This window comes from Marmota monax, unplaced genomic scaffold, assembly GCF_021218885.2.
Source record: "Marmota monax isolate L192 unplaced genomic scaffold, Marmota_monax_Labrador192_F-V1.1 WCK01_AAM20220418_F8-fsc00228, whole genome shotgun sequence".
In the NCBI taxonomy this organism is placed as follows: domain Eukaryota; kingdom Metazoa; phylum Chordata; class Mammalia; order Rodentia; family Sciuridae; genus Marmota; species Marmota monax.
The window spans coordinates 422501-447570 of NW_026695240.1; the positions used below are offsets into that span (position 1 = coordinate 422501).

At 47.3% G+C, this 25070-nt stretch overlaps 2 protein-coding genes across 2 annotated transcripts in view; one reads left to right on the top strand and one right to left on the bottom strand.

The window, feature by feature from the left end:
• Sptbn4 (spectrin beta, non-erythrocytic 4) overlaps positions 1-4531 on the bottom strand; it is a 74923-nt gene extending 70392 nt beyond the window's left edge. Inside the window, exons 1-2 of the mRNA XM_046440268.1 lie at positions 4427-4531; positions 1693-1879 (exon numbers count right to left, since the gene is read on the bottom strand). Coding sequence (XP_046296224.1) covers positions 1693-1864 — 172 coding nt within the window. The 5' untranslated portion in view covers positions 1865-1879; positions 4427-4531. The remainder of the gene's footprint in view (positions 1-1692; positions 1880-4426) is intronic.
• Positions 4532-5874: 1343 nt separating this feature from the next.
• On the top strand, positions 5875-23553 carry Blvrb (biliverdin reductase B). The gene is made up of 5 exons (XM_046440108.2): positions 5875-6067; positions 14532-14696; positions 14842-14931; positions 18756-18884; positions 23291-23553. The coding sequence occupies exons 1-5, from the start codon at positions 5989-5991 to the stop codon at positions 23446-23448; spliced, it is 621 nt and encodes a 206-aa protein (XP_046296064.1). The 5' UTR covers positions 5875-5988; the 3' UTR covers positions 23449-23553.
• Positions 23554-25070: the final 1517 nt, after the last annotated feature.

The window sequence follows — 25070 nt, forward strand, 5'->3', positions numbered from 1 at the left end:
TCATCTTACTCCATCCCACTCCACTTAAAATCTTTCCATGGCTCCCCAGTGCCCATGAGGCCCTTAAGGTCTGGCTCCTACTGCCTGCTCCCTGTGTTTATTCCACCTGTCTCACCCCCCCCCCAGCTGCTGTAGAGGCTGTTCCTTCTACCTAGAACATTCTTCCGCTCCAGAATTCACCCTATTCATCCCTTAGGCATCTCCTCCTCCAGGAAGCCTGCCTTGATTTTTTAGGCTGATTTTCAGGTGCCTCCTCTGGGTTCCTGTCCTCCCTGGGTCTCCCCTTCATAGCCCTCTGCCTGTGCCTCCTCCATCCTGATCCTGACTCCTGGTCATTATTGGCTGGATCTGAGTCAGTCCCCACTGGACTGAGGACCCTGTAAGGGAAGGATCAAGGCTGGCTGAATGAACACCATGTCCCTGCTACTGCCCAGCATGGACCAGGCACAGGATAATACCGTCTAGAATTCTAAGTTGATGTTTTCCTACGTTTTTAGGGTTCTAAGTGTCCAAAAGTAGAATTCTAAGTTTCCATGACTATATGTTTATATCAGTCTAGTTTCCAGGTCAGAAAACGCTGGCAATCCATGGGTTGAATCTGGTTCATATTTTGTGGCACACATTTTTTTAATTGGGAAATTTTGGATCAATATCAGAACTAATAATTTTGGGCCCATGTTTTCTTATGGCTGGAGCTGGTGACCAGGGCCCAGTTGACCAGAGCCCCCAGTCCACTGACTCATGTATGTCACCAACTTTCCTAGAGGACTTTGAGTTTGACATCCTTGCTCAAAACCTTAGAAAATTCCATTAATTTCAGTATAATTCAGCCTCCTTATCCAGTAATTCAACCAACCAGGGATTGAAAATGTAAGGGGAAAAAAAACTATATCCATACAAACATGTACAAGACCTCTTTTCTTGCAATTATTCCCTCGACAATTTAGTCTAAAAACTATAATGACAAGAAAATGTAGCTCTGTCACTGAGCTACAACTCCAGCCCTTTTATTTTTATTTTGAGACATAGAGTCTCCACTAAGTTACTGAGACTGGCCTCAAACTTGCAATCCTCCTGCCTCAGCCTCCTGAGTCACTGGAATTACAGGTGTGCACCACTGTGCCTGCTAGAGTTTAGGTTTCTAAGGCTCTAAGATCCTAGTGGCCAAATGTCTAAAATCTGCGACAAGGGTCTCCATCTCTAAAGGTCTCAACTCTGAAGAATCTCTAAGTGTGACATTTCAACGTCTTAAAATCCCAACGGTTCTGCATTTGGAGATCCCAAGACATCGCTTTCAAAGTCTCATGTGTCTGGGATTGTACATTTCAAAAGTTCTAAGGCTGTGCTGTCACACGCAGAAGCCATGAGCCACAGTGGCTATTTAAATCTAAATTAATTAAAACTAAATAAAATGCAAAACAGTCCCCCAAGTGGCACTGACCACATTTCAAGCGCTCAAGCCATATGCACTAGTGGTTTCTCTATGGATACCACAGATACAGAACAATGCCTGCACTGTGGAAGGTTCCCTTGGCCACAACTGGCCTGGAGATTCAGGCGCTAAGTACGACTCCTTTCCACTCTTCTAGCCATCAAGGCTCTCAGGCACCAAGGTGCACAGATGCCACCCAGCAGCCCCCTCCCGCTCCCACTCCCCTCGGCCCACCCAGCTCTCCCGTGGTCCCCAGGTACCTGCCAAGGCCTTGATCCGTGAGCACTCAAAGAGAGAAGCAGCTGCCGTGGAAGCAGCTGGAGGTTCCCGCTCCCAGCCCCTGTCTGGACTCTCCCAGCGAGCTGCAAGGTTGTTGTTGTTGGGGCCGGGCAGGCCCTCCATGTTGTCCACCTCCCCCGGAACCTGTGCCATTGGGGAAGATGAGGCCTGGGGATAGGGAGAGGCAGGTTAGGACTGGAAACAGGCGCCAGCTCAGAGAGCCCCCCCCCTTTTTTTTTTTTTGCATGTTACTTGTTATTGAACACAGGAGCACTTTACCACTGAACTATATCCTTAGCCTTTTTTTTTTTTGAGACAGGCTCTCCATAAGTTGCTGAGACTGGCCTCAAACTTGCCATCCTCCTTTCTCAGCCTCTCAAGTCACGGGGATTAAAGGCACAAGCCATCTTGTGCCTTTTATTCAGAGGATTCCCTTCTAACAGTGACTAGCTGTGGGTCCTAGGTCCTCTCTCACCCTCAGTTTCTCTGTCTTGCAAGGGGATGATGATAATGTTTACCCCGACCACTTACGGGACTGCAATAAAGTACTTGATGACTTAATGCCTGGCACAGGGTAGAGGCTCAGCAATTGTCACTGGTATTATTATTGGAACAATAACATCATTAGTAACAGAACTCTATAATGCAGTAACAAGAACTATAATGAACATTTATTGGGCATTTGCCTTGTGCTCAATACTTTATATGCATTCTTTTATGTAATTTTCACAAGTGAGCAGTTATTACTAGGCCCATTTTGCAGAAAAGGAAACTGACGTACAAAGGGATTAATTTGTTTGCCCAAGTAACACAGCTAGTAAGTAACTAGTTTTCAAACATAGGCATGTGATAGAATGCTTGTATTAGTAGCCCTACTTCTTCACCCTTGAAGCCACACCCTTTGCTATTTAACCTTTCAGTGTCCTTGGTTAAGGCAGAAAAGGTATGTGTGCTTTGGGGGCATACCCCACCCCTTGATTCTGGGATTGACCATGTGACTTGCTTTGGCCAACAGAACTGGGTGGAAGTGCTGGTATGTGTGGAAGTTCTGAGCCTCATTCAAGATATCTTATATGCTTCTGCTTGTGTTTGACCATGGCCATGAGAAAGACATGTTTAGGCTAGACCAAGTCTAAGACCACAGACATGCCAGCCAAGGTCAGCTACCCTACTGTAAGTGCACCAGCAGAGAGTCTAGCGGAACTGCTCAGCTGGGTAGCCCCTGAACTCAGACTCCAGGGCTAAATACATGTGCTTTAAGATGCTGAGATCTGTGCTGATTTGTTAAGCAGCATTATTGTGGCCACAGCCCACTGACATATTATCTGAATTGAGAGTTGTGCTTTAAAACATGCCAGGTTGAAAATATGAAATCTAAAGAGGTGGGTGATATCAGGTACATCTCTACCCTCCTGGACCTCTGACCTGGTTCTAAGACTAAGAAAGGAGGGGATTAGACCAATGGCACCCTTCTCAAAAGACCTGGACAGTTGCTAACCCCTAGGTCTGGTTTGGTTTGGGTTTGGTTTGTTTCAGTACTGGGGATTGAATCCAGGGGTGTTTTACCACGGGGCTACATTTCCAGCCCTTTTTAAAAACTTGAGGCAAAGTCTTGACAAGTGGCCCAGACTGTCTCAAACTAGCAATCCTCCTGCCTCAGATTTCTGAGTTGCTGGAATGACAAGAGTGTGTCTCTGTGCTGGTCTTCTAACCCACTACATCTCAGGAAGGCAGCCAGGGCCTGGGTTGTGGTCAGTGTGGTAGAGATAATCCCTTTTGGTGGGCACACCAAAATCCATTGTTATTCTTCTCTTCTTCCATGGAAAGCTGTAAGTGGGGCACATGGCTACCCACCACCTGTGTGACCTTGGCCAAGTCACTTCCCCTCTCTGGACTTCAGTTTGTTCATCCGTGAAAATCCTAGGAGTGTTTGAAGATGAGTTAATGATAGAGGGAACATGGTACCTGGTACACAGCAAACCCTCAGTACATGTTTCTTGCTGTTCCTTTCCCCTCCTGTGATGCTGGGAATGGAACCCAGGGCCTCACACATACTAGAAAAATGGCCTACCACTGAGCTACACCCCCAGCCCACTATTTCTCTCCAGCCTCTGATCACATCTTAGCAAGTCTAAGTGCCTGTTCTGGAGTCGGACAGAAAATAGGTTCAATCCTGCTTTATTCTCGCTGTACTTTAACCTAGCCTCTCTGTGCCTCAGTTTCCTTCCCTGTTGATCGGTGGTCACAACTGTTTCCTCGGTGGTACTTGGGGATGGGCAGGCACTTGGCACTAGGTGAGCTTTCCATCAGGCCGGGAGAGCAGCTCTGGCCTTGACGTGGTGGTTGAATGGAGAAAGGAGAGAAGGCGAGGGGGGAGGTGGGAAGGGCTGTCCTGCCGGCCTCAGCAAAGGCCGGCCCGGCGCAGGGCTTCGGGTGGGATCCGATGCTTTAACCCTTCCGCGCCTCTCTGTCGCCGCGGTCCTGTCACCGTGCCCGAGGAGGGGCTCCTGGGAAGGACCAGGCCCCAGGGAAGACCCACGCATGGCGCGGAGGCTGGGCTAGGCTGGGGATTAGGGGCTCGTTCTGCCTTCGATCTCCTGCCTGCACCCATCAAGGGAGACCCCGGGAGCTCAGGCCGTGCCCAGGGCGCTGGGGAGGATGCTCAAGCAGGTGAGGAGGTTCTGGGGCAGGGGCCTGGGCCGCAACGCCGCTCACCTGAGCCCGCGGCCGCCGGTGCTGCTGTCCCCGCTGCTCGCCGCACCCGACAGCCTTCCCTGTGGGCGTCCGCGGCCCGGCCCGGCCCGGCTCTGCTCTGCCCCGCCGGCCGGCCGCTCCGCCAGATCCGCATGCGCCGCCGCCGCCGCGCCTCCCCCCGCTCGCGCCGCCGCCGAGCTCCGCGCGCCCCCGGGACCCCTCCCGCCGCGGGCCCCGGCGCCCCGGCCGCCTGCGGCACGGGTCCCCGCACTGGCACACGCCGGGCCTCGCGTTTATACACCGCTGCGCTCAGAGAGGCTGAGGTAGCGTCACACACAGTCCACACTCCCACACTGCCACACACACGGGGTCACTTGCAACGTCACAAACACACTCTCCACATCCACACACAGTGTCACTCCCTCAGATGGAGTCACACAGGGTCAAACCTTCGAACTGTCACACGAAGTCACACACAGCGTTGCACACTATGACACACATGCACGATTCCATCACCACCAATGTGGTGTGGTACACACAACCATGCATGTCACACACGGTCGCACTTCCCCCCGGGGATCACAAATTGTTATACACTCACACATTATGCATGGCTTCACAATCACACAGTGTGGTGCCATTTTACACACGCAAACTTGTCACACCATTCAGTCCCATGGGGTGACACATCCTGCACTGCTACACACTCACATCACACAGTTACAAGTCACGAATAGCATCCCAGCAACAGTAACACCCACAGCCATGTACTCAAATGGTAAGACACACACCCTTACTTGACACATGTGGTGTCACACACCCGTCACAATCTAATATTCTCACATTCTATTATAACTTACACAAATCTCACACCATATCACACAGGCTGACACACTGCCATCCATAGTGTCACCACAGGTTACAGGGAGCATCAATGTTGACCACACGTGGATTCACAGTCACATTGTAACACAAGAATGACACAGGCTGTCATCCACAATCATGCTCTCCCTTGTGGTTACTTAAGGTCACGCGGGTGCATAGGCACTCATTACCCAGTGTCACACTCACACACCCACAGTGTCCTCCCTCACTTCTCCCTTTGTTGTAGGAGACCCTGAGCAGTAGTGCAAGTACCACCACTGCAGGCGAGTCCTGGGAGAAGGGGCGTGAGCCAGGAAAGCCTGGTGGGCGTGGCTCATCGCTCCGCCCCTGCCCCCCGCGGCTTGAGCGCGGAGGCGGGGCGCCGAGCGCCCAGCTCTCTTGACCCCGCCCACTTGCTCCCTTCCAAGCGGGAGGCGTTCCTCCAAGTATAAAGGGCGGTCTGAGAGGGTGGTGCTAGGCGGTAAAAAAAAACAAAACTGCAAGTTGACTCTAGCTTTCCTCCCAGCCGAAGGCGTGGTCTGTTGCTTCCACCCGCCCACCCAATTGACTCAAGCCGGGTGCGGGGGGCAGAGGCGGGCCCCTCCGAGCTGGCCCCGCCCCGTCCCTCCGACTGGGAAGGACGGAGAGTGCAGCCCAGCAGTCATAGGGTTCCCGCGCGTCCAGTGTCTCAGGCCTTGCACATCCAGGACCCCCGAAGCATGGCTGTCAAGAAGATCGCGATCTTCGGCGCCACTGGCAGGACCGGGCTCACCACCATGGCGCAGGCGGTGCAAGCAGGCATGAGTGGGGCGGGAGGGGGAGTCACAGGGTACACCCGGAGAGCACTAGGAAGAGACATCGTGGGGCTGGAGCCGGGCACAGGCTGGTTGGGGTCATCAGTGTCCCAACCAAGTGTGTGAAGCTTCAGGGAGCGAAACAAGTTTGGGGGTGCCGGGGCAGAAATGGGTGAAACTGTGATATTCAGTTTTATGTGAGTCCAAGGCATAGAAATGGGCTATGGGAGCCTAGGGGACTCCAGTGACAGAGTAAATCCAGAGCTCTTATGAAATGTGATTGTGGTTGTGGTTGTGATTGTCATTAGCACACCCAGAGAGGGTTTACTAAGTTAGCAAAGGCTTGCTGCCTAGCAGTGCCTTCTCACTACATGAGTTAAATCCAGGCAGCCCTCATTTTGGAGGGGGAACTAGTATTCCCCGCCTCCCTTGACAGATGAGAAAACTGAGGCCCAGAAATTCTGCCCCCATAGCACAGCTGGTGAGTGGCAGTGCTGGGATTTGAACCTAGTTCATAGGCGTAAGCACCAAAAATATCCATGGGCTTTGGGCTTGGACACCAGAACTGGAAATAGGAAAGTTTAGGAGGCAGGTTGCTGTGAGCACCTAACAGGAAGAGGTCACAGAGACATGAGTGAGTCAAGACTTGTGAGCACTAGTCCTAGGTAAGTCACCAAAGGCTAAAAATTCAGAGTTGCTCCAGAAGAGGGTGCAGGATCCTCGCATCTTCTGCCTCTCCAGTCCAGAGTTTACCCTCTTCCGGCTGGGCCTGGGACTTCAAGATATAGAGCCCCACCCCTGCAAACATTGGTGACTCTGAAGATATTGACTATCTGCACGACCCAAAAGGGTGGAGGCCACCAGAATCCCAGCCCAGCCCTCCTTTGGGACTTTTCTGAAACAGTTCCTCATTAGGCAGGCTTCCCCCTCTCCCCGCCCCCTCCACCTTGTGAGGATCTTGACTTGTGGGGAGGGAGACCAGTGAAAACCCATTTGCTGATCAGCATTTCTAGGGTAGGCTGGGGAAGGAAGAGGGAGAAGTTGAGAAGTGCTGAGTCATCCCGAATATCTGGATTTCCATGTTTCCTTCACCTTTAATCCCCAATACCACTGGGGCCCGCTTGCTCACCCTGCTGGTCACGACTGGAACTGCACCCAGGGGAATGAGAGTTGGAGTCTAGGGAGACCCTGACCTAAAATTGAATTGAGATTTTATTTATCTCAGTGTAATTCAAGCAAGGTCAAGATTCCTGACAAGCACAAACTAGCGTCAGCCTGCCTACTTTCAGGAGGCCAACTCTGACACTAAACACCTGTGTGACCGCATGCTTTGTCATCTAGAACTGTGTGCCTAGATATCTATAAAGTGGGGATGAAATTAGTTGTACTTGCCTTGGGTCACTTACAATGATTAAAGTAGATAATATATGGGAAGTGCTTTGAACAGTAGCCATTGAGCAGTTGGTGATCAATAAATATCCTTTGGCTGATTCAGTTTCCCTTATAGCCTAGCTCTGAATTCTTTAGGCTCTGGGTCAGACTTGCTTATGTATAAAATTTTACCTTCTCTACCTACTAGCTGTGTGGCCTTGGCCCAGTTACCTAAAAAATGGTGTTTCAGTTTCCCATCCTCAGAATAAGCATGGTAATAGCTACTTTGTAGAATTGTAATCTGGTACTTGTCAAACTGTAGGTCATATAGGTTTTGAAATATATTAAGTTCCAACAGTATCAAAATGTATCACATATTGTTAGCTTTGTGAAAGTTTTGTTTTAATTATATATGTGTGCCCTGGGTTAGGCAGTGAAATCCATTTTATACTAAAGATTGAGATCAAAAAGCTTTAAAGGGGCTTGACCTCTGGAACTTATTCTCATAATCAGGGGGAAAATGTGTATTTCTATATATACATGTATAAATATATTTACATGCAAATGTATATAATTATGCATGTTATGTTTAAAGAGAGCGATAAGGCAAAAGCAAAATGAAGAATCTGGGTCTTGAAACTTCTTTATAGGTCATTTATTTCAAAATAAAATTAACAGAAAAATGTAAATAAGGGAAGGGATTTATATATATATATATATATATATATATATATTTTTTTTTTTTTTTTTTTTTAAAGGCTTGGAAATAACTAATGAACACTCTTGGGTTTTTTGGGGGGAGTAGGGGGTACCGAGGATTGAACTCAGGGACACTCCACCACTCAATCACATCTCCAGCCTCATTTTGTATTTGGAGAAAGGGTCTCACTGAGTTGCTTAGGGCCTCACTGAGTTGCTGAGGCTGGCTTTGAACTCACCATCCTCCTGCCTCAGCCTCCCAAGCTGCTGGGATTACAGGCATGCGCCACCAAGCCTGGGTCTTGTTCTGTATAAAGGGTAAAATGTGTGGATCCATTCTATTTGATATGGTATCTACTGGCCACATCTGGCCCTTTAAATTTAAATGTGAGTTATGAGGCTGAGACAGGAGGATCACAAGTCATGTTTTGAGATTCTGTAGTGAGATTCTGTCTCAAAATAAAATTAAACACTGGGTTGTGACTTAGTGATAGAGCACTCCTGGGTTCAATTTCCAAGTACCACAAAAAGAAAAGATACATGTGAATTAAGTTATTAAGTTTTTTAAAAATTGTATGGTCCTGGGGACTTAAAAATTCTTTTTTAAAAAAATACCCCATTTATCTATTTATTCATAGAAGAAATGTAGCACAGCCCTTGGCATTTTGGGGGATCTTTATGAGTATTGCCACTCATCACTAATAATGTCAAAATCCACAGGGACCCTTATGCTGTGCCTGTGTTCAAAGTTCTCATGATTGGGAGGACGTGTCTGGGTCTGTTTGGGTTTCTCTAACAAATACCTTAACTATGTGATCATAAACAACAGAAGTACATTTTGCACAGTTCTGGAGGCTGGAAATTCAATATCAAGGCCCTGCTGGTGCCTGGTAAGGGCCAGCCGTCTCATAGATGGCTCTTCACATGGTGCAAGGGGCTTGCTAGCTCTCTGAGGTCTCTGATATGGGCACGATTCTAATTCATGAGAGCAATACCCTCATAACCCACCTCCCAAGGTCCCCTTCTAATATCATCACCTTGGTGATCAGGTGCATTTTGGAGGAAAACACAAACATTCAGACTATAACAACATGTTTCTCAAAAAGATCTATGCAGCTGGGCATGTTGGTACATATCTGTAATCCCAGTGACTCGGGAGGCTGAGGCAAGAGGATCACAAGTTATCACAAGTTCAAGGCTAGACTTTGCAACTCAGACAGGCCCTACATAATTTAGTGAGACCCTGTCAGACCCTGTCTTAAAAAGTAAGAAGAGCTGGGGATGTGGCTCAGAACACCCTTAGGTTCATTCCCCAATATAAAAAAAAAAATTAAAAATATAAAAGATATATGCCCATCTGCAATGGTGACATGTGCCTGTAATCCCAGCAACCCAGGAGGCTGAGGCAGGAGGATCGCAAGTTTAAGGCCAGACTCTGTAACTTAGCAAGACTCTGTCTCAAAATAAAAAGGGGATAGGGGTGTTATCTTAGAGGTAGAGTGCCCATCAATAAGTACTTTAAAAAAAAGAAAGAAAAAGATATACGCACAACTTACTGTAACGGGGGTTCACTTGATGCTTTGACTATATCCCTTGTGGCTTTGAAACTTACATATTTTTTTTTTCTCAGCCTTTTTCTCTCTGATCTTCTCCTCCCTGATCTTCTCCTCCCTGACCTCCTCTTTCCTCTCTAATCTCATTTTCTCTGAATTACCTCTTTAAAAAAAAAAAAAACACCCTGTTCCTGCTGATGGGCAGAATCACAACCTTTGGGACAGGAGTCCCCTGTGTTTCTCCTTTGCTAGCAAAGCCATAAACCGTCTTTTTTCTTCTCAAAACCATATCCTTGTTGTTGGATTGACATTAGAGACAAAGACTGAGCTTTTGGCAACATTACAAGGTTTCTGTATTTCCTTATTTTGTGTGGTGCTGGGGATTGACCCAGGCAGTTAGGCAATGCCCACATTGGCTCCCGGCAAACCCCTGCTGCTCTCCTGTGTGTCATTCCTTTGTTTAAAGGGGGTCATGGAGGACGGGTTTGCTGGGTGTGGTGCTCTCATTTCAGAGACCAAGAAGTTGGGGTCTGATGGAGGAAGGGGATGCAGGTTCCTCAGCCAGAAAGCTGTAGGACCAGAGTTTGAACCTGGGTCCCTGGTTTTGAGCCTGAGTTTTCCTGTTTGTAAAAGGTCAGGGCCGTGGCAGTGAACTCACAGGGCCCTTGGTTTACTGCAGGTCAGCAGAGGGAGAGCCATGACAGAGGAAGCACAAGTGGCTGGGGGACCTGGGGAAAGGGGGTGAAGGGTGTCCCAGCAGAGAGATGATGTGTGCAAAGCCAGGAGATGGGGTGGGGGTGGGGGAGCAGCAGGTTGTGTTTGAGGAACTGAAAGAAATCCAGTGGTTCTCTGGAAAGGAGGAAAGGTCAGATCCTGAGAGCCCTGAGGCCATCACAAGTCTGTTGTGGACTTCAGGTCGGGTCCCGGGAGGCCTCTGAGCAGAGGCTCTTGGAGATGGCTGGAAAGTTGTGACTGCCATGTGGAATATGGTTGGGGGGAGCAGGCCAGGGCCCGGGAACCTGAAGAAGACCCTGGAAAGGGCCAGGAACAAGACTCAGGGCTGGTCCAGGCCAAGGGGTAAAACTGTGGGATGATCAAAAGGCATGACAGCAAACAAACAGATGATGCTTATTTCAGTGTTCTGTGCTAAACTTTTGGTTAATTTTGTCTTGGTTTTGCTTTTCTAGGTTTTTTTGTTTGTTTGTTTTAGTTTTGAGGTCAGAAATTGAACTCAGGGGTGCTTAACCACTGAGCTGCATTCCCAGCCTTTATTTTTGTTTTGAGACAGGATCTTACTAAGCATTTCGTGTGTGTGTGTGTGTGATGCTGGGGATTGAACCCAGGGCCTTGTGCATGTGCGGCAAGCACTCTACCAACTGAGCTGTATCCCCAGCCCTCACTAAGTTGTTTAAGGCCTTGCTAAATTGCAGGCTGGCTTTGAACTTGTGATCCTCCTGCCTCAGCCTTCCAAATGGCTGGGATTACAGGTGTGTGCCACTGCACCTGGCACTTTTACATGTTTAACAGCACTATAGAGCCATAATTCACACACTATATAATCCACCCCTTTAAAATATACCATTCCGTGGTTCTCAGCATATTCAGAGTTGCTCAAGTATTCTCATAATCAGTTTAGAACATTTTGACACTGGGCATGATGGTGCACTCCTATAATCCCAGTGTCTCAGGAGGCTGAGGCAGGAGGATCGAAATTTCAAAGCCAGCTTCAGTAACTTAACAAGGCCCTAAGCAACTTAGCAAGACCCTGTCTCAAAATAAAAAATAAAAAGGGGACAGGGATTGTGGCTCAGTGGCAGAGTGCTTGCCTAGCACATGTGAGGCCACTGTGTTCCATACTCAGCACCACATAAAAATAAATAAATAAAATAAAATAAAGGTATTGTGTCCATGTAGTACTAAAAATATATATTTTAAAATTTTTAGCTATAGATGGACACAAACTTTTATTTTTATGTGATGCTGAGGCTTGATCCCAGTGCCTCACACGTGCTAGGCACGTGCTCTACCACTGAGTCACAACCCCAGCCTCTACTACAATCCCCAGTACCAAAAAAAAAAAAAGAACATTTTTGTCATCCCCAAAATAAACCCTATTTTCCAGCCCAACCCCTCTCCCAGCCTAGGGAAGCACTTCCCTGCTTCTGTTTTTATGGATTTGCTGTTCTAGACATTTAATATTAATGGAATCATATAATATTGGTTCTTTTTTAATGTTTTATTTTGGATATTGATGAACCTTTATTTTATTCATTTATTTATATTCAGTGCTGAGAATCGAACCCAGTGCCTCACACATGCTAGGCAAGAGCTCTACCACTGAGCCACAACCCCAGCCCCATGATGGGGGTTCTTTGTGACTGTCTTCTCTCACTTGGGAAAAAAAAAAAAATTTTCTCAAGGTGCGTCTATGTTGAAGCATATCATTCATTTATGTTGCCCAATGATACTGCATTCATCCATTAAGCAGTTGATAGATGTTAGGAATAATGCTGTTATAAACATACATGTGCAAGTTTTTGTGTGAAAAGCATGTTTTCGTGTCTCCTGGGCATACATCTGAGAATGCTGGGTCATATGGTACCACTGGGTTTTATCTTTTGGAGACCTGCCAGGCGGATTGCCAAAGCAGCTGCACCCTTCTGTGTGGCCATCGGCAGCGCTTGAGGTTCATTTCCTCGCACGATCATGGGCGTTTCTCTCTATATTCTCGATATGTGAGTGCTGTGAAGTGATATCTCATTGTGGCTCTGATTATTTGCATTCCATGATGGCTAATGGGATTAAACCTATTTTCATGGGCTTGTTGGCCATTTGTGCATCTTATTCAAAGGATGTTGTGTATATTTTTAGTTGGGTCATTTATGTTTTTAACATTGTGTTATAAAAGTCCTTTTATATAAATGCAAGTCCCTTATCAGATAGGCTTACAAAATTTTTCTCCCATTCTGTAGGTTGTATTTTTACTTTCTTACTTTTTAAAATGTTTTTCTTAGTTGTTGATAGATCTTTATTTTATTTATTTATATGTGGTGCTGAGAATCGAACCCAGTACCTCACACATGCCAGGCAAGTGCGCTACTGCTGAGCCCCAGCCCCAGCCCTTGATGGTTTCTTTTGAGGAACAAAAGGTTTTAATTTTGATGATTTGCAGTTTATCTGGTTTTGCATTTGTTGGTTGTGTTTTTGGTGTGGTGGTGTGTGCTTGTAATCCCAGCTACTCAAGAGACTGGGGCTGGTGGATCGCTTGAACCCAGGAGTTTGGAGCTAGCATGGACAGTTTAGTAAGACAGTTTAGTCTCAAAGAGAGAAGAGAGAAGGGGAGGGAAGGAAGGAGGGAGGGGAAAAAGGAACAATTGTCTAGGGGCTGGGGCTGGGACTCAGCGGAAGAGTGCTCGCCTAGCCTAGCACGTGTGGGGCCCTGGGTTCGATCCTCGGCACCACCTAAACATAAAATTTAAAAAATAAAGGTATTGTGTCCAACTACAACTAAAAAAAATAAAATACAAAAAGAAAAAGAAACAATTGTCTAATCCAAAGGAAGGGGCCTGGGACAAGATCTAGTCCTGAAGGGTGTGCCCCAAGACCCACTCCCTTCAACTAGGTCCCATCTCCCCCAGTTTCTACCACCTCCCAATAATGCCATCAAATTATGAATCTATCCTTTTACAAGAGATAATGACACTCCCAGTGGCTCTCTAGGCAGAGGATTTTGAGTTCAAAGCCAGCCTCAGCAACTTAGCAAGACTCTGTTGCAAAATAAAATATGAAAAAGGGATGGGGGTGTCCTTTTTTTTCCCTTTGAACCCAGTGGTTAAGTGCCACTGGGTTCGAAGGAAAAAAAAAAGAACAGTAAGCCCATCATGGGGACCCTGCCCTCCTGGCCTCATCTAAACCCAATTGCCTCCCCAAAACCTTACCTCCAACATGAACTGGAGAGGTCACAAACATTCAGAGATCATGACTAATCATTTTATTTTTAAAATATAACCATAACAATACACCAAAACATTAAGTTCCTTTGCCACTATTAAAACAAAGGAAGAAATATGTTAGTTGTGAACTTTAAAAAGTGTGTGGGTGTGTGTGTGTGTGGGTGTATTTATTGGGGTCTAGGGAAACAGAGTTAGCCAAAATTCTTTTGGGAGGGGACATACTGAGGTGATATTCAAATTTTTTTTTACATTGATCAATAATATGTTTATCACGGCCCTTAAAATAGGATTTAATAATGTTTGGAATTTTTTTCCAAATGATAAAATCAGTTACAGTCCTGTAGAATGTCTTGTTTTGATCACGTACAGTACTGATTTGAATTCTTTGTTTAATTCTAATTTGTTATATATGACAGAACGCATAACAGATCACATTACACACATAGAGCACAAATTTTCATATGTCTGGTTGTGTAAAAAGTATGTTCACACTATTCAGGTCTTCATACATGTACATTAATGAGCACTAAAGGAAGGCTGGGCCTCCACAAGTGAGGCCAGGGTCTGGGTCCAATCTCAACACTGGTCACTTTGGGGGCAGCATAGAGCAGTGCCCTGCCAGACATCAGCCCCTTCTGTGCTGGAGGGTGGCGGGTGTGGGGTGCGCGGAGCCTCTGGGTGAAGACTGTATGTGGGCACGAAGGCATCGCCCACAATAGCTGGACATCAACTGTGGATGAACCAGCAAAAATGTTTGAAGATCACTGCCCCAGAACAGGGGACCTGGGGGATGAACTTGGGGGCTCATGGCACCCTCCAGGGCCCAGCACCTGGAGCCCGAGTGCCAGCCCACAAGCCCACTGACCTGCCTCTCTGCTCCCTTTGCCCGCAGGTTATGAGGTGACTGTGCTGGTTCGGGACACCTCCAGGCTGCCATCGGAGGGGCCCCAGCCAAACCATGTGATAGTTGGTGATGTTCGTCAGGCAGCTGACGTGGACAAGACCGTAGCCGGGCAGGATGCTGTCATCGTGCTGCTGGGCACCGGCACTGATCTCAGTACTGAGCCCCCCCTCTGTCCACGGCCCCTTCCTGTACCTCGACCCCCGGCACCACTCCCGCCCCCAGCCCCACCCCTGCCACCTCTGCCACCACCGCCGCCGCCACCGCCCACCAGTGACAGCCACTCTCTGTCCCCTCTAAGGTCCCACTACAGTGATGTCCGAGGGCGCCCGGAACATTGTGGCGGCCATGAAGGCTCATGGAGTGGACAAGGTCGTGGCCTGCACCTCGGGTGGGTGGTGGGGTCACGGAGGGGGGGGCTGAACTAGAGGGCGGGGACTGGATGGGCCCTCTGAAAGGTGACATTGAAGCTGTTCTAAGTTGCCATGCTGTTGCCTTGACCTTGCTGAATGATACTGTGGACACAGTGGTGACCCACACAGTCCTGGACTTTGCAGTCGCAGGACCCCAGATGGGAGAGAGGTGGTAAACTGTCATGGTCACGCTGACATCCCAGATGAACAGGGCAGGAGGGAGAAGGAACAGGCAGAGGGTCAGGGCCAGACCAAGAGAAGCCTGAGGGAACTATGGGAGCCCAAGGAGATGGCCCAGGAAAGGTTGGGGGGAGCCTTGCAGAATGGCAGAACATGGCTGCACACCGGCTCTCTGCCCCTGCGCTCCCAGTTATGGAGGGATGGATCTTAAACGAATAGTTGTCCTAAGGGGTTGGGGATTTGGCTGAGTCCTTGCCTAGCATGCGTAGGGCCTGGGTTCTGTCCCCTGCACCACAAAATAGTAATAATAATAACAACAACAACAATAATAGTTGTCCTGAGTAATAAAAAAAGAAGGTTACAGGGTGCATAACAAGAACAATTAATGCTGAGACAGGAAGAGAATCACAAGTACAAGGCCAGCCTCAGCAACTTAGGGAGACCTGTCTCAAAATACAAAAAAATACAAAGGTCTGGGGATGTAGCTCCATGATAAAGCACCCCTGGGTTCAATTTCCATCACAAAAAAAAAAAAAAAATTAAAGAGCAATTAATGCTAGCAGTATTTATTGAGCACTTACTGGATAAGAGATAAAGCCACTTAATCTTTGCAAAACTCCTTTGGGTGCTTATAGACAAAGTGGCACATAGTAGGTGCTTAGGAGATGCCAGCTATTGTTATTATCGTCTCCCTGGCATAGCTCAGGAGCCATGGCACAGGAAGGCCATCTGGCTGGATCACCTAAGTTCACACATCTGTGTCTGGCAGAGCAGGGAGGGGCACCTGGCTCCTGTCTCCACAGTCCACCCCCCTCACCTGTGTTTCATCCCTCAGATGGCCTCCTGGGAAGGGACGTGGCGCAAGGACAGGCTGTGTGGTGGGGGTAATTCTCCAGGCAGCAGGGGCAGCAAGCCCAAAGCCCTGGCAGCCATGCCCAGCGGGAGGGCAGGAGGCAAAATCATTTATGGCTTTTTTTCCTTCAAGCTTTGAAATGGAGAAATAATCCCAGACCTGTAATTTTAGAATGGTCTGCTCTTGATTTCTCTCTCTCTCTCTCTCTCTCTCTCTCTCTCTCTCTCTCTCTCTCTCCCTCCCACTTTTCTTTGTGTTTGTGTGTCCTCCTGCCCACATGCACAGGCAACTTGAGATGAGGTCACATGATGTTGCCCAAACCAGTCTCGAACTCCTGGGCTCAAGTGACCTTCCAGCCTCAGCCTTCCAAATAGCTGGTACTACAAGCCCATGCCACTACATCTATCTTCCATATTTATTATTATTAGAAATTTCTTTTTTTGGTACTGGGGATTAAGCCCAGGGCTTCTCACATGCTAGTCAAAGGCTCTACTCCTGAGCTACATCCTCCGCCCTTTATTTTATTTTACTTTAAGGCAGGATCTCACCAAATTGCACAAGCTGGCCTCAAACTTGCAATATTCCTACCTCAACCTACTGAGTAGCTGGGATTATTGGTTCCATCATGATTACCATCATGCCTGGCATATAAAAAAATTCAAACAAAAAAACCCACAAAATAATAGAATGAATACTTATATTGCTGCCACCTCGATTCAAAAATTGCTGATATTGCCGGGTACAGTTGTGCATACCTGCAATCCCAGCAACTTGGGAGGCTGAACCAGGAAGATCAAAAGTCCCAAGGCTAGCCCGGACAACTTAGCAAGATCCTATCTCAAAAGAAAATGTTATAAGGGTTGGGGATGTGGCTCCGTGGTAGAGTTCTTGCCTAGCATGTGTGGGGCCCTGGGTTCGATCCCTAGTACTGCCAAGAAAATTGTTAAAATTTATCATAATTGGTTTATCTGTGTACAAATAAATGTACACAAGTATTTTTGTTTTTCTTTTCCCAAACTATTTGGTGTGGAGTTACATGACCAGGAAGCCCTTCAGCAACTCCTAAGAAAGGGACTTTGTCTTCTAGAACACAATGCTGTTGTCACAGCCAAGTAAATCAACTCTAGGCCTCTTCTAGTCCCTAAATCTTAGAGTCAAATATTCCCTCCGGGTTCAAGTATCATGATTAGAAAGACCCTTGTCCTCTTAGGAGCTGGAGTTAATCCATCACAGTTTGGGGAGAGTTGTTTTCTAAGGACGTTTCTGAGAGGATTAGAAAGAAACCCAGGGTAAAAGACAGACTGGATTTGTGATTGTTCCTCAGGAGAGGCTGTTCTCAATGCTGAATGAAGAGGGAGGCCCTTATGTGTGTGTGGCCTTGGGACTTGGTTTCCTCACCTGTAAAGAGGGACTCATGCTGTCCATGAACCAATGGGACAATCACAGTGACCAGTGACTGAGTTTTGCTCTGTACCAGACCTCATCATAACCATTTGCATTAACTCCAACACTTTTTCTTTTTGGTCCTTGGAATGGAACCCAGGGGCTTTGTGCATGCTAAGCACCTGCTCTGCTACTGAGCAGCGTCCCCAGCCCCAACTCAATCTTCTATCATCCCAGTTTACACGTGAAGAAACAGGCAGCTGGCCAGCGGGAGACTGAGAACTTCAACCCAGACCGAACCGAGCTCTTAATCATCTTACCAAACTGCTCCTAAAGCATTTAGCTTGGGGGTGGTCTATACCTGTAATCCCATCAGCTTGGGAGGCTGAGGCACTGAGGCAGGAGGATCATGAGTTCAAAGCCAGCTATAGCAATTTAGTAAGACCCTGTCTCTAAATAAAATATAAAAAGGGGCTGAGGATGTGGGTCCATGGTTGAGTGGCCCTGGATTTAATCCCCAGTACAAAGCAACAAACAAGCATTTAGCAGGGTTGGGACATGGTTAGCATTTTATAAATGTGAGCCTCAGCTAGGCTATGGAATGCCTTCAAATATGTACTGAGCACCTACAGGATTCCAGGCCCTTCTAAGGGCTGGGAATGGGACAGTGAACATGACAAAGTCCCTGTCTGTGGAACTGGCTTTCAAGGGAGGGAGGGAGATAGTATTTTAGGCCCAAGGGTGACTTTGGTGTGAAAGCTGGGAAGGATACCAGGGGGAAAAGAACAGGCAGAGTAAAGGGGGTGGTCGGTAGGGCGGGGTTGCGATTTTAAATAGGCTGGTCAGGGAAAGTTGCTCTGAGAGGCGACCTTTAATCAAAGTGTGCAAGGAAAAGCAGGGAGAGGGAATCACACTGGGGCAGAGGGACCAGCCCTTGCAAATGCTGCCGGGTGGAGCGTGGCTGGCACAGGCCAACTGGAAGGGAAATGCTGGGCGGTGATGTCAGGGAGTTGATGGGGCCAGATCAGCTGGGGACTCTGGGCTGAACCTGATGAGGACTTGGCTCTCACCCTGAGTGAGATCCACTGACAGGACCTGACTCAGGTGTTCATAGGCTCCCTTGGCTGGGAGGGATGGGAGTCAGGGACAAGGAGACCAGAGAAGAATGGGAGGTCACAGTGGATAGGACCAGGAGGGGTGGGGAGAGGTCAGATTTAGAATCACTGTGATCTGCAGACTGCTCGTAGGTGGAGTTTGAGAGAGAGGCGGCTGAAGAGATCTCACCTTTGCAACTCAGTGTAAGGCTGCAGTGAGCCACTGTAGCATTTTGTCCTGGCTCCAAGTCAAAACATCACAGGCTGACCCTGCCCTGTGTCTCCCCATCAGCCTTCCTGCTATGGGACCCAGCCAAGGTGCCTCCACGACTGCAGGACGTGACCGATGACCACATCCGGATGCACAAAGTGCTGCAGGAGTCAGGCCTGAAATACGTGGCTGTGATGCCACCACACATAGGTGAGTGGAGCTGGGACCCAGCAGCCCTGTCACTTCCAGCTTGTTCCCATCTGCCCTCTGGAGAGATCTACAAGGCCTTCCTTGGCAATTGCATATCATGAAATTCCCAGTTCAGCTGGGTCTGGTGGCTCATGTCTGTATCCCAGTGACTTGGGAGGCTGAGGCAGGAGGATCTCAAGTTCAAAGCCAGCCTCAGTAATTTAGCAAGGCCCTAAGCAACTCAGTGAGACTCTGTCTCTAAATAAAATACAAAAAAAGAGCTGGGGATATGATTCAGTGGTTGAATGCCCTTGAGTTCAGTCCCAGTACCAAAAAAAAAAGAAAGAAAGGGCTGGGGATGTGGCTCAGTTTTGATCGAACCTTGGGTTCAATCCCTGGTACAAAAAAAAAAAAAAAGGAAGAAGAAAGAAAGAAATTCTATTTCATATCCAGGTGCCCCTCTAAAAAACAACAACAACAAAAAAGGCAAACATGCTTCCTACCCTTCTCTGCCTTCCCTGCTTTACTTAATCTCCCTTCTTAATCTCTGACATGCTGTTATCTCTGCTTAACAAGACATCTGAATGTAGAAACACTACTATTGTTTACGGTGACTGTAACCCAGTACTGGGAGGTAACTGGGCTCAATGGGTGGCTCTTTCTTGGGAGTCTCAAGTAGTGCTGCGGTCATAGGGTGGCTGGGCCTAGTTTCAAGTGGAAGGCTTCCTCATAGATATGTCTGCTGGTTGATGCAGACATCAGCTGGATACCTTCAGGTGGCCTCCCCATGTGGCCAGGGCTTCCTCACACCATGGTAGCTGGGTCCCCAAGGTAAGAGTCTTGGAGGGGCCTTATGGAAGCTACATCATCTTTATGGCCTGGTATCAAAAGCCCCTTAGTGCTACTTCCAATGCATGTTGTTGATTAGAAGCAAGTTATTGCACATGCTTAGCATGCCCAAGACCCTAGGTTCAATCCTCAGCACCCAGGGCCAGAGGGGGGTTGACCCACAAATTATTAGGGCTGACCTAAATCAAAGAGATGGGACTTAAACTTACCACACGTAGAAGATATATGCTTTCTTTATGTTATTGAGTATATGTCTCCCTCACTGGAATGTCAGTATTGACAGCAGAGGGGTTTTTGTTTGTGGTGCTGGGATGGAACCCAGGGCCTTGCACCTGTTGGGTCAGGTCTGTACCACTGACTACACCCCCCACCCAAAATAGGGGTTTTGTCTTGTTTGGATCACAGCTGTGTTCCTAATGCCTAATACAAAGCCTGGCATGTTGTGGGTGCTTAGTAGTTGTCAGATGAACTAATGTGGGGAAACATACTTGTGGTCATGTTGTAGAGCATGTTGGTCAACTTTTCATCACTGTGACCAAATACCTGAGAAAAGCAATTGAAAGAAGGAAAGGTTCATTTTGGCTGAGGGTTTCAGAGATTTCAGTGCATGGTCCACTGAATCCTTTATTTATATGCCTGTAAAGAGGCGGACATATCATGGCAGAGGAAAGCTGCTCAACTCATGACACTCAGAAAGCAGAGAGAGAGAGAATGGGACTGGGGACAAATACAAATATATCCTTCCATCCAGGATGGTGGCACACACCTGTAAGCTTAACTACTCTGGAGGCTAACACAGGAGGTTCACAAGTTCAAGTACAGACTCAGCAACTTAGTGAGACCCTTTCTCAAGATAAAAAATAAAAGGGGTGGGAAAGGTAGGTCAGTGGTAGAGAGCCCTGGGTTTAATCCCTGGGAGCTAAAAAAAAAAAAAGAAAGAAAAGAAAGAAACAAAAAGAAATAAACTAGACCCCTCCAGATCTTGCCCTAGTGACATCCTTCCTCCAAGCAGACCCCTCCCAAAGTTTCTACCATCTCTCAGTAATGACATCAAGTTATGAGTCTAACAATGGATTAACCTCCTGATGGGGTTAGAGCCCTCAAGATCCAGTCACCTTCTCGAAGGCCCCACCTCAGCACACTGCTGCTCTAGGGACCAAGCCTTCAACATATGAGACTTTGGGGAACATTCCAGGCCCAAATCATAATGAGAAGGAAAAGGTAAAACACAACTGCACCTCTTTTTCCCTTCTCAGGTCTGGAACCCATTCTGAGAGCCGTAGAGTCAGGCCTAGAGAGAGGCCTCTCACCTGTGAATGTGTGCCTGGCAGCATATAAGCGCTGGTGATGTGGTCCCTGTTCTCATGAGGCATACATTTCTATTGGGGATAGGTAAATAATGGAGAGAGACAGATGCATTTGTCAATGCCCGGCTCTATTATTCTACTTTTTAAAACATTTGATATTTTTAGTTGTAGATGGACACAATATCTTTATTTTATTTATTTATTTTTATGCGGTGCTGAGGATCAAACCCAGTGCCTCATACCTGCCAGATAAGTGCTTTACCACTGAGCCACAACCCCAGCCCCTATTATTCCACTTCTTAACCTTGTTTGAAGTGACTACTTAGAGATCATGCCTGAAAAGTAGTTAACACAGAATAGTATATTTTAGGATGTTTTTCGTGTGTGTTTGGAGATTTTGTTTTTCTGGTGTATGTGAAAACTTTTGAACCTCCAGAAATGTTGAAGGCATTAGAGATCCCTTTGTCTAGGTTTATTAGTTAATATATTGCCATGTCCTGAACCTCTCTCTCCATAAATATTTTCTCCTAAATATGTGTGTGTGTGTGTGTGTGTGTACATTTATGAACTATTTGAGAGAAGTTTTCAGCCATGTCATATTTCACTCTTAAATACCTCAACAGGCATCTCCCAAGAAGAAGGATATTTGCATAAGAACTATTATCACATCTAAGGAAATGGACATTAACTCTTTTTAAAAAGTATTTTTAGTTATAGATGAACACAATGCCTTTATTTTATTTATGTATTTTTATATGGTGCTGAGAATAGAACCCAGTACTTTACATGTGCTAGGGAAGCGCTCTACCACTGAGCCACAACTCCAGCCCCCCCAATTAACTCTTACATCATTCATTATCCACCCCATTCTCAAATTTCTCCAGTTGTCAGAAAATATCTTTTCAAACTACCTCTTATACCCCAAATCAAGATTCAGTTGCATTTCTCCTTTAATCTGAAACAATATCCCCTGCCCTTAAAAAAAACAACATTTTCCGTAATATTAATCAAGCCAAGTATTATTTTTATTTTTAAACATTTATTTGTTTGTTATGGTACCCTAGTGCTCAACACTGAAGTACATTTCCAGTCCTTTTTATTTTTTGAGACAGAATCTTGCTAAATTGCTGACTTCAGGCCTCAGACTTGCAATCCTTCTGCCTCAGCCTCCCGTGTAGCTGGGATTACTGCTGTATGCCACCAAGCCCAGCTCTATTTTTTTTTTTTTTTTTTTTTGAGGTGGGATCTCACTATGTTGGTCTCCAATTCCTGGGCTCAAGAGATCCTCCCCTCTTACCCTCCTGACTAGCTGGCACCACAGGCATGCATCATCACAGCTGGCTCTTTTTAAATGTCCCATATTCTAGATTTTTCTTTGATACAAATTAGACATTTTTGGCAGGAATGCCACATGGGTGAGTATGTGTTCCTTATTGCATATGATCTCAGGCTGCCCCTGCACAGGTGATATCACATATGATCCCTATATTTAGTTGGTTGTTGTCAGATACAATTTTTAATTATCATAGTGCAGCCACTAGATGCCCTCTCCAGAGTCAGGTTATGCCTGTCCACTGTCCCTACTAAGGAAGAGCTAGTTGGGCCTGGTAGAGTGTTTCCTGGTATGCACAAGGTCCTGGATTCTATCCCCAGCACCATAAAGAAAAAAGACCTTGTTGTACCTCTGGCATGGAACATACCAATTCATTGTCACAGAATGTGTCTCTTCTTCCAGGGCCTGGAAAACACAGAATCATACTTGAGACCTGACACTCAGTCCTCCCAGTGAGGTCCAGAGACAGGAAAGCACCCAGAATTGGGGGAATCCATAGCAAATCCAGCCTTTACCACTGGAGAGTGACACTTTGCACGCCTGAGAGGTGACTTCCTCTAAGGCTCAGCTGGCCCATTTGTGACCCTAGGTCCCAGCCTGACCTCTGATTTTTCTCTTTCCTCCTAATGTTGTCTCTTTTACTTGTTTGCTTTAGTTGCCTTTTTCTAATGCATGTCTGTCTGCTGGGGACAGGGATTCTCATCAGTTTTGTCCCCTACTGGGTGCACTGCACTGGTGCATAATAGGAAAGAAACAAGGAGTTGTTGAACAGATGAAGCAAACGGTACAGATAAGCGCCTGCACATGGGAAGTCCCTCTGGACTGTCGTGCTACCTGTGCAGGGCATAGGTGGCACTGGCAAAGCTTTTGCAGTCATCCTGTGCTGGGGGTGGGAAAGGACATTGGCTTCAGCCATCCTTTCTGTTTTTACCTCACAGGGGACCAGCCGCTAACTGGGGCCTACACAGTGACTCTGGATGGACGAGGACCCTCAAGGGTCATCTCCAAACATGACCTGGGCCACTTCATGCTGCGCTGCCTCACTACTGATGAGTATGTTGGGCACAGCACCTATCCCTCCCACCAGTACGAGTAGGACCCTGTCCCCATCCAGGAGGACGGCATTCTGGGATATGAGACACAAAGAAAGGAACAATAAAATTTGAGCCAAGAGCTTGAAATTATTCAGACAACCTGACAATGGGACTCTCTCTGCCTGTGAGAATTTCAGTGTCTCTGTGTGCAATGTTCTAGGTACTCATTCATTCATTTGTTCAGTAAAAGTTTATCAAGTCCCTTCTCTGTGCCCAGCCCCTGTGCACAGAGGAGGTAGCTAGGACCCCTGCTCTCTCTACTGCCATGTATCTCATAGTGCAGTGAGAAAGATAGCCCTGCCACTGACAGTGACAACCCAGCATGGTCAGAGCTCTGATGCATAAAGTACATGGAACAGTGGCATCCCTAAGGGGGTACCTGACCCAGCTTATAGAGCAAGAAAGGTTTTGTGGAAAAGGGATATACATTCAACCTGAGACCTGGTTTGATAAGACTAATCCAAGAGAAGATTTTAGGGCAGAAGAATTAACAGGAGCAAAGGCCAGGAGGCCAGAAAGCACATAGCTTCTTTGAAGAGTTAAAATTTGTCCCCGGCAGTTAATAATACTGCTTGCTCTGAGATGAGAAGATCAGATACAAGAAGCTGGATCATGGGGGCTAAACTGTGCAAAGTCATTGTAAAAAGTTTGAGCTTTATTCTGAGGTTTCATGCAGGAGAGGGGTGGGGACAGTCAGGTGTATGTTTTTTAAGGCTTTCTTTGGCTACTGTTTGGAGGTGGATCTGTAGGAGGGGGACAGCCTTGGAGTCTGGGAGAGCTGAACCAAAGCAGGGGCCTTGGGGAGGACAGAGAAGGTGGGAGGACCTCTCAAGAGCCTGGATGGACAGTCTGTGGGGGAAGGGAGGGAGGACTAATCAACAGGGATTAGTCCACCCGGCTCACTACCCATTTCCCCACCTCTGTAGCCTTAGAAATCCCTTCCAGGTCTGCACTGCAAGCACCAGGACGACTCGATTGACAAATTCCAACGCTGGAGAACTGACCTGAGGAGTCTTATACCTCCTCCCTTCTATGGATGGCTAAATAAAACACCTCCCCTTCCCCTTAGTGAACACTTCTGGAGGGGATGGGGGGTTGCTGGGGCAGACCTCAGGAAGCCAGCAGGATTCCATTTCTGCCCTCCCATTTCTCTGTCACATTGCCCAAGCATTTAATGAACTTTCACTGTGTATGAGCTCTGTGGCCTCCCAACAAGATCATCACCGCTGCTCTTTGCTGCCTCTTGATACCAGCATATGGAGGCCTGGACCCAATCTGGCACACCCCTCCCCCCCACACACACCAGGCCTCACTTTCCAGGGGGGGCTGCTGCGACAGAACAAACAGTGGGTGACAGAGATAACCCACAGCTCAGACAGTGATGGCCCAGGACTGGGGTGGCAAAAAGGGGGTGGTGGGGAGTGTCACAGGAAACCATGGGCACCCCAAATTGGCCGGATCTAGCCTATGCGTGAGGACTTCTGGGAGGAGGAAACCTTGGAATTTTTTTATGTTTTGCAGTACTGGGGATAGAACCCCAAGGGTGCTCCACTTCCCAGCCCCGATTATTTTTTGCTTTCAGACAGGGTCTCACTAAATTGCCAAGATGGCTGCGAGTTGCTGA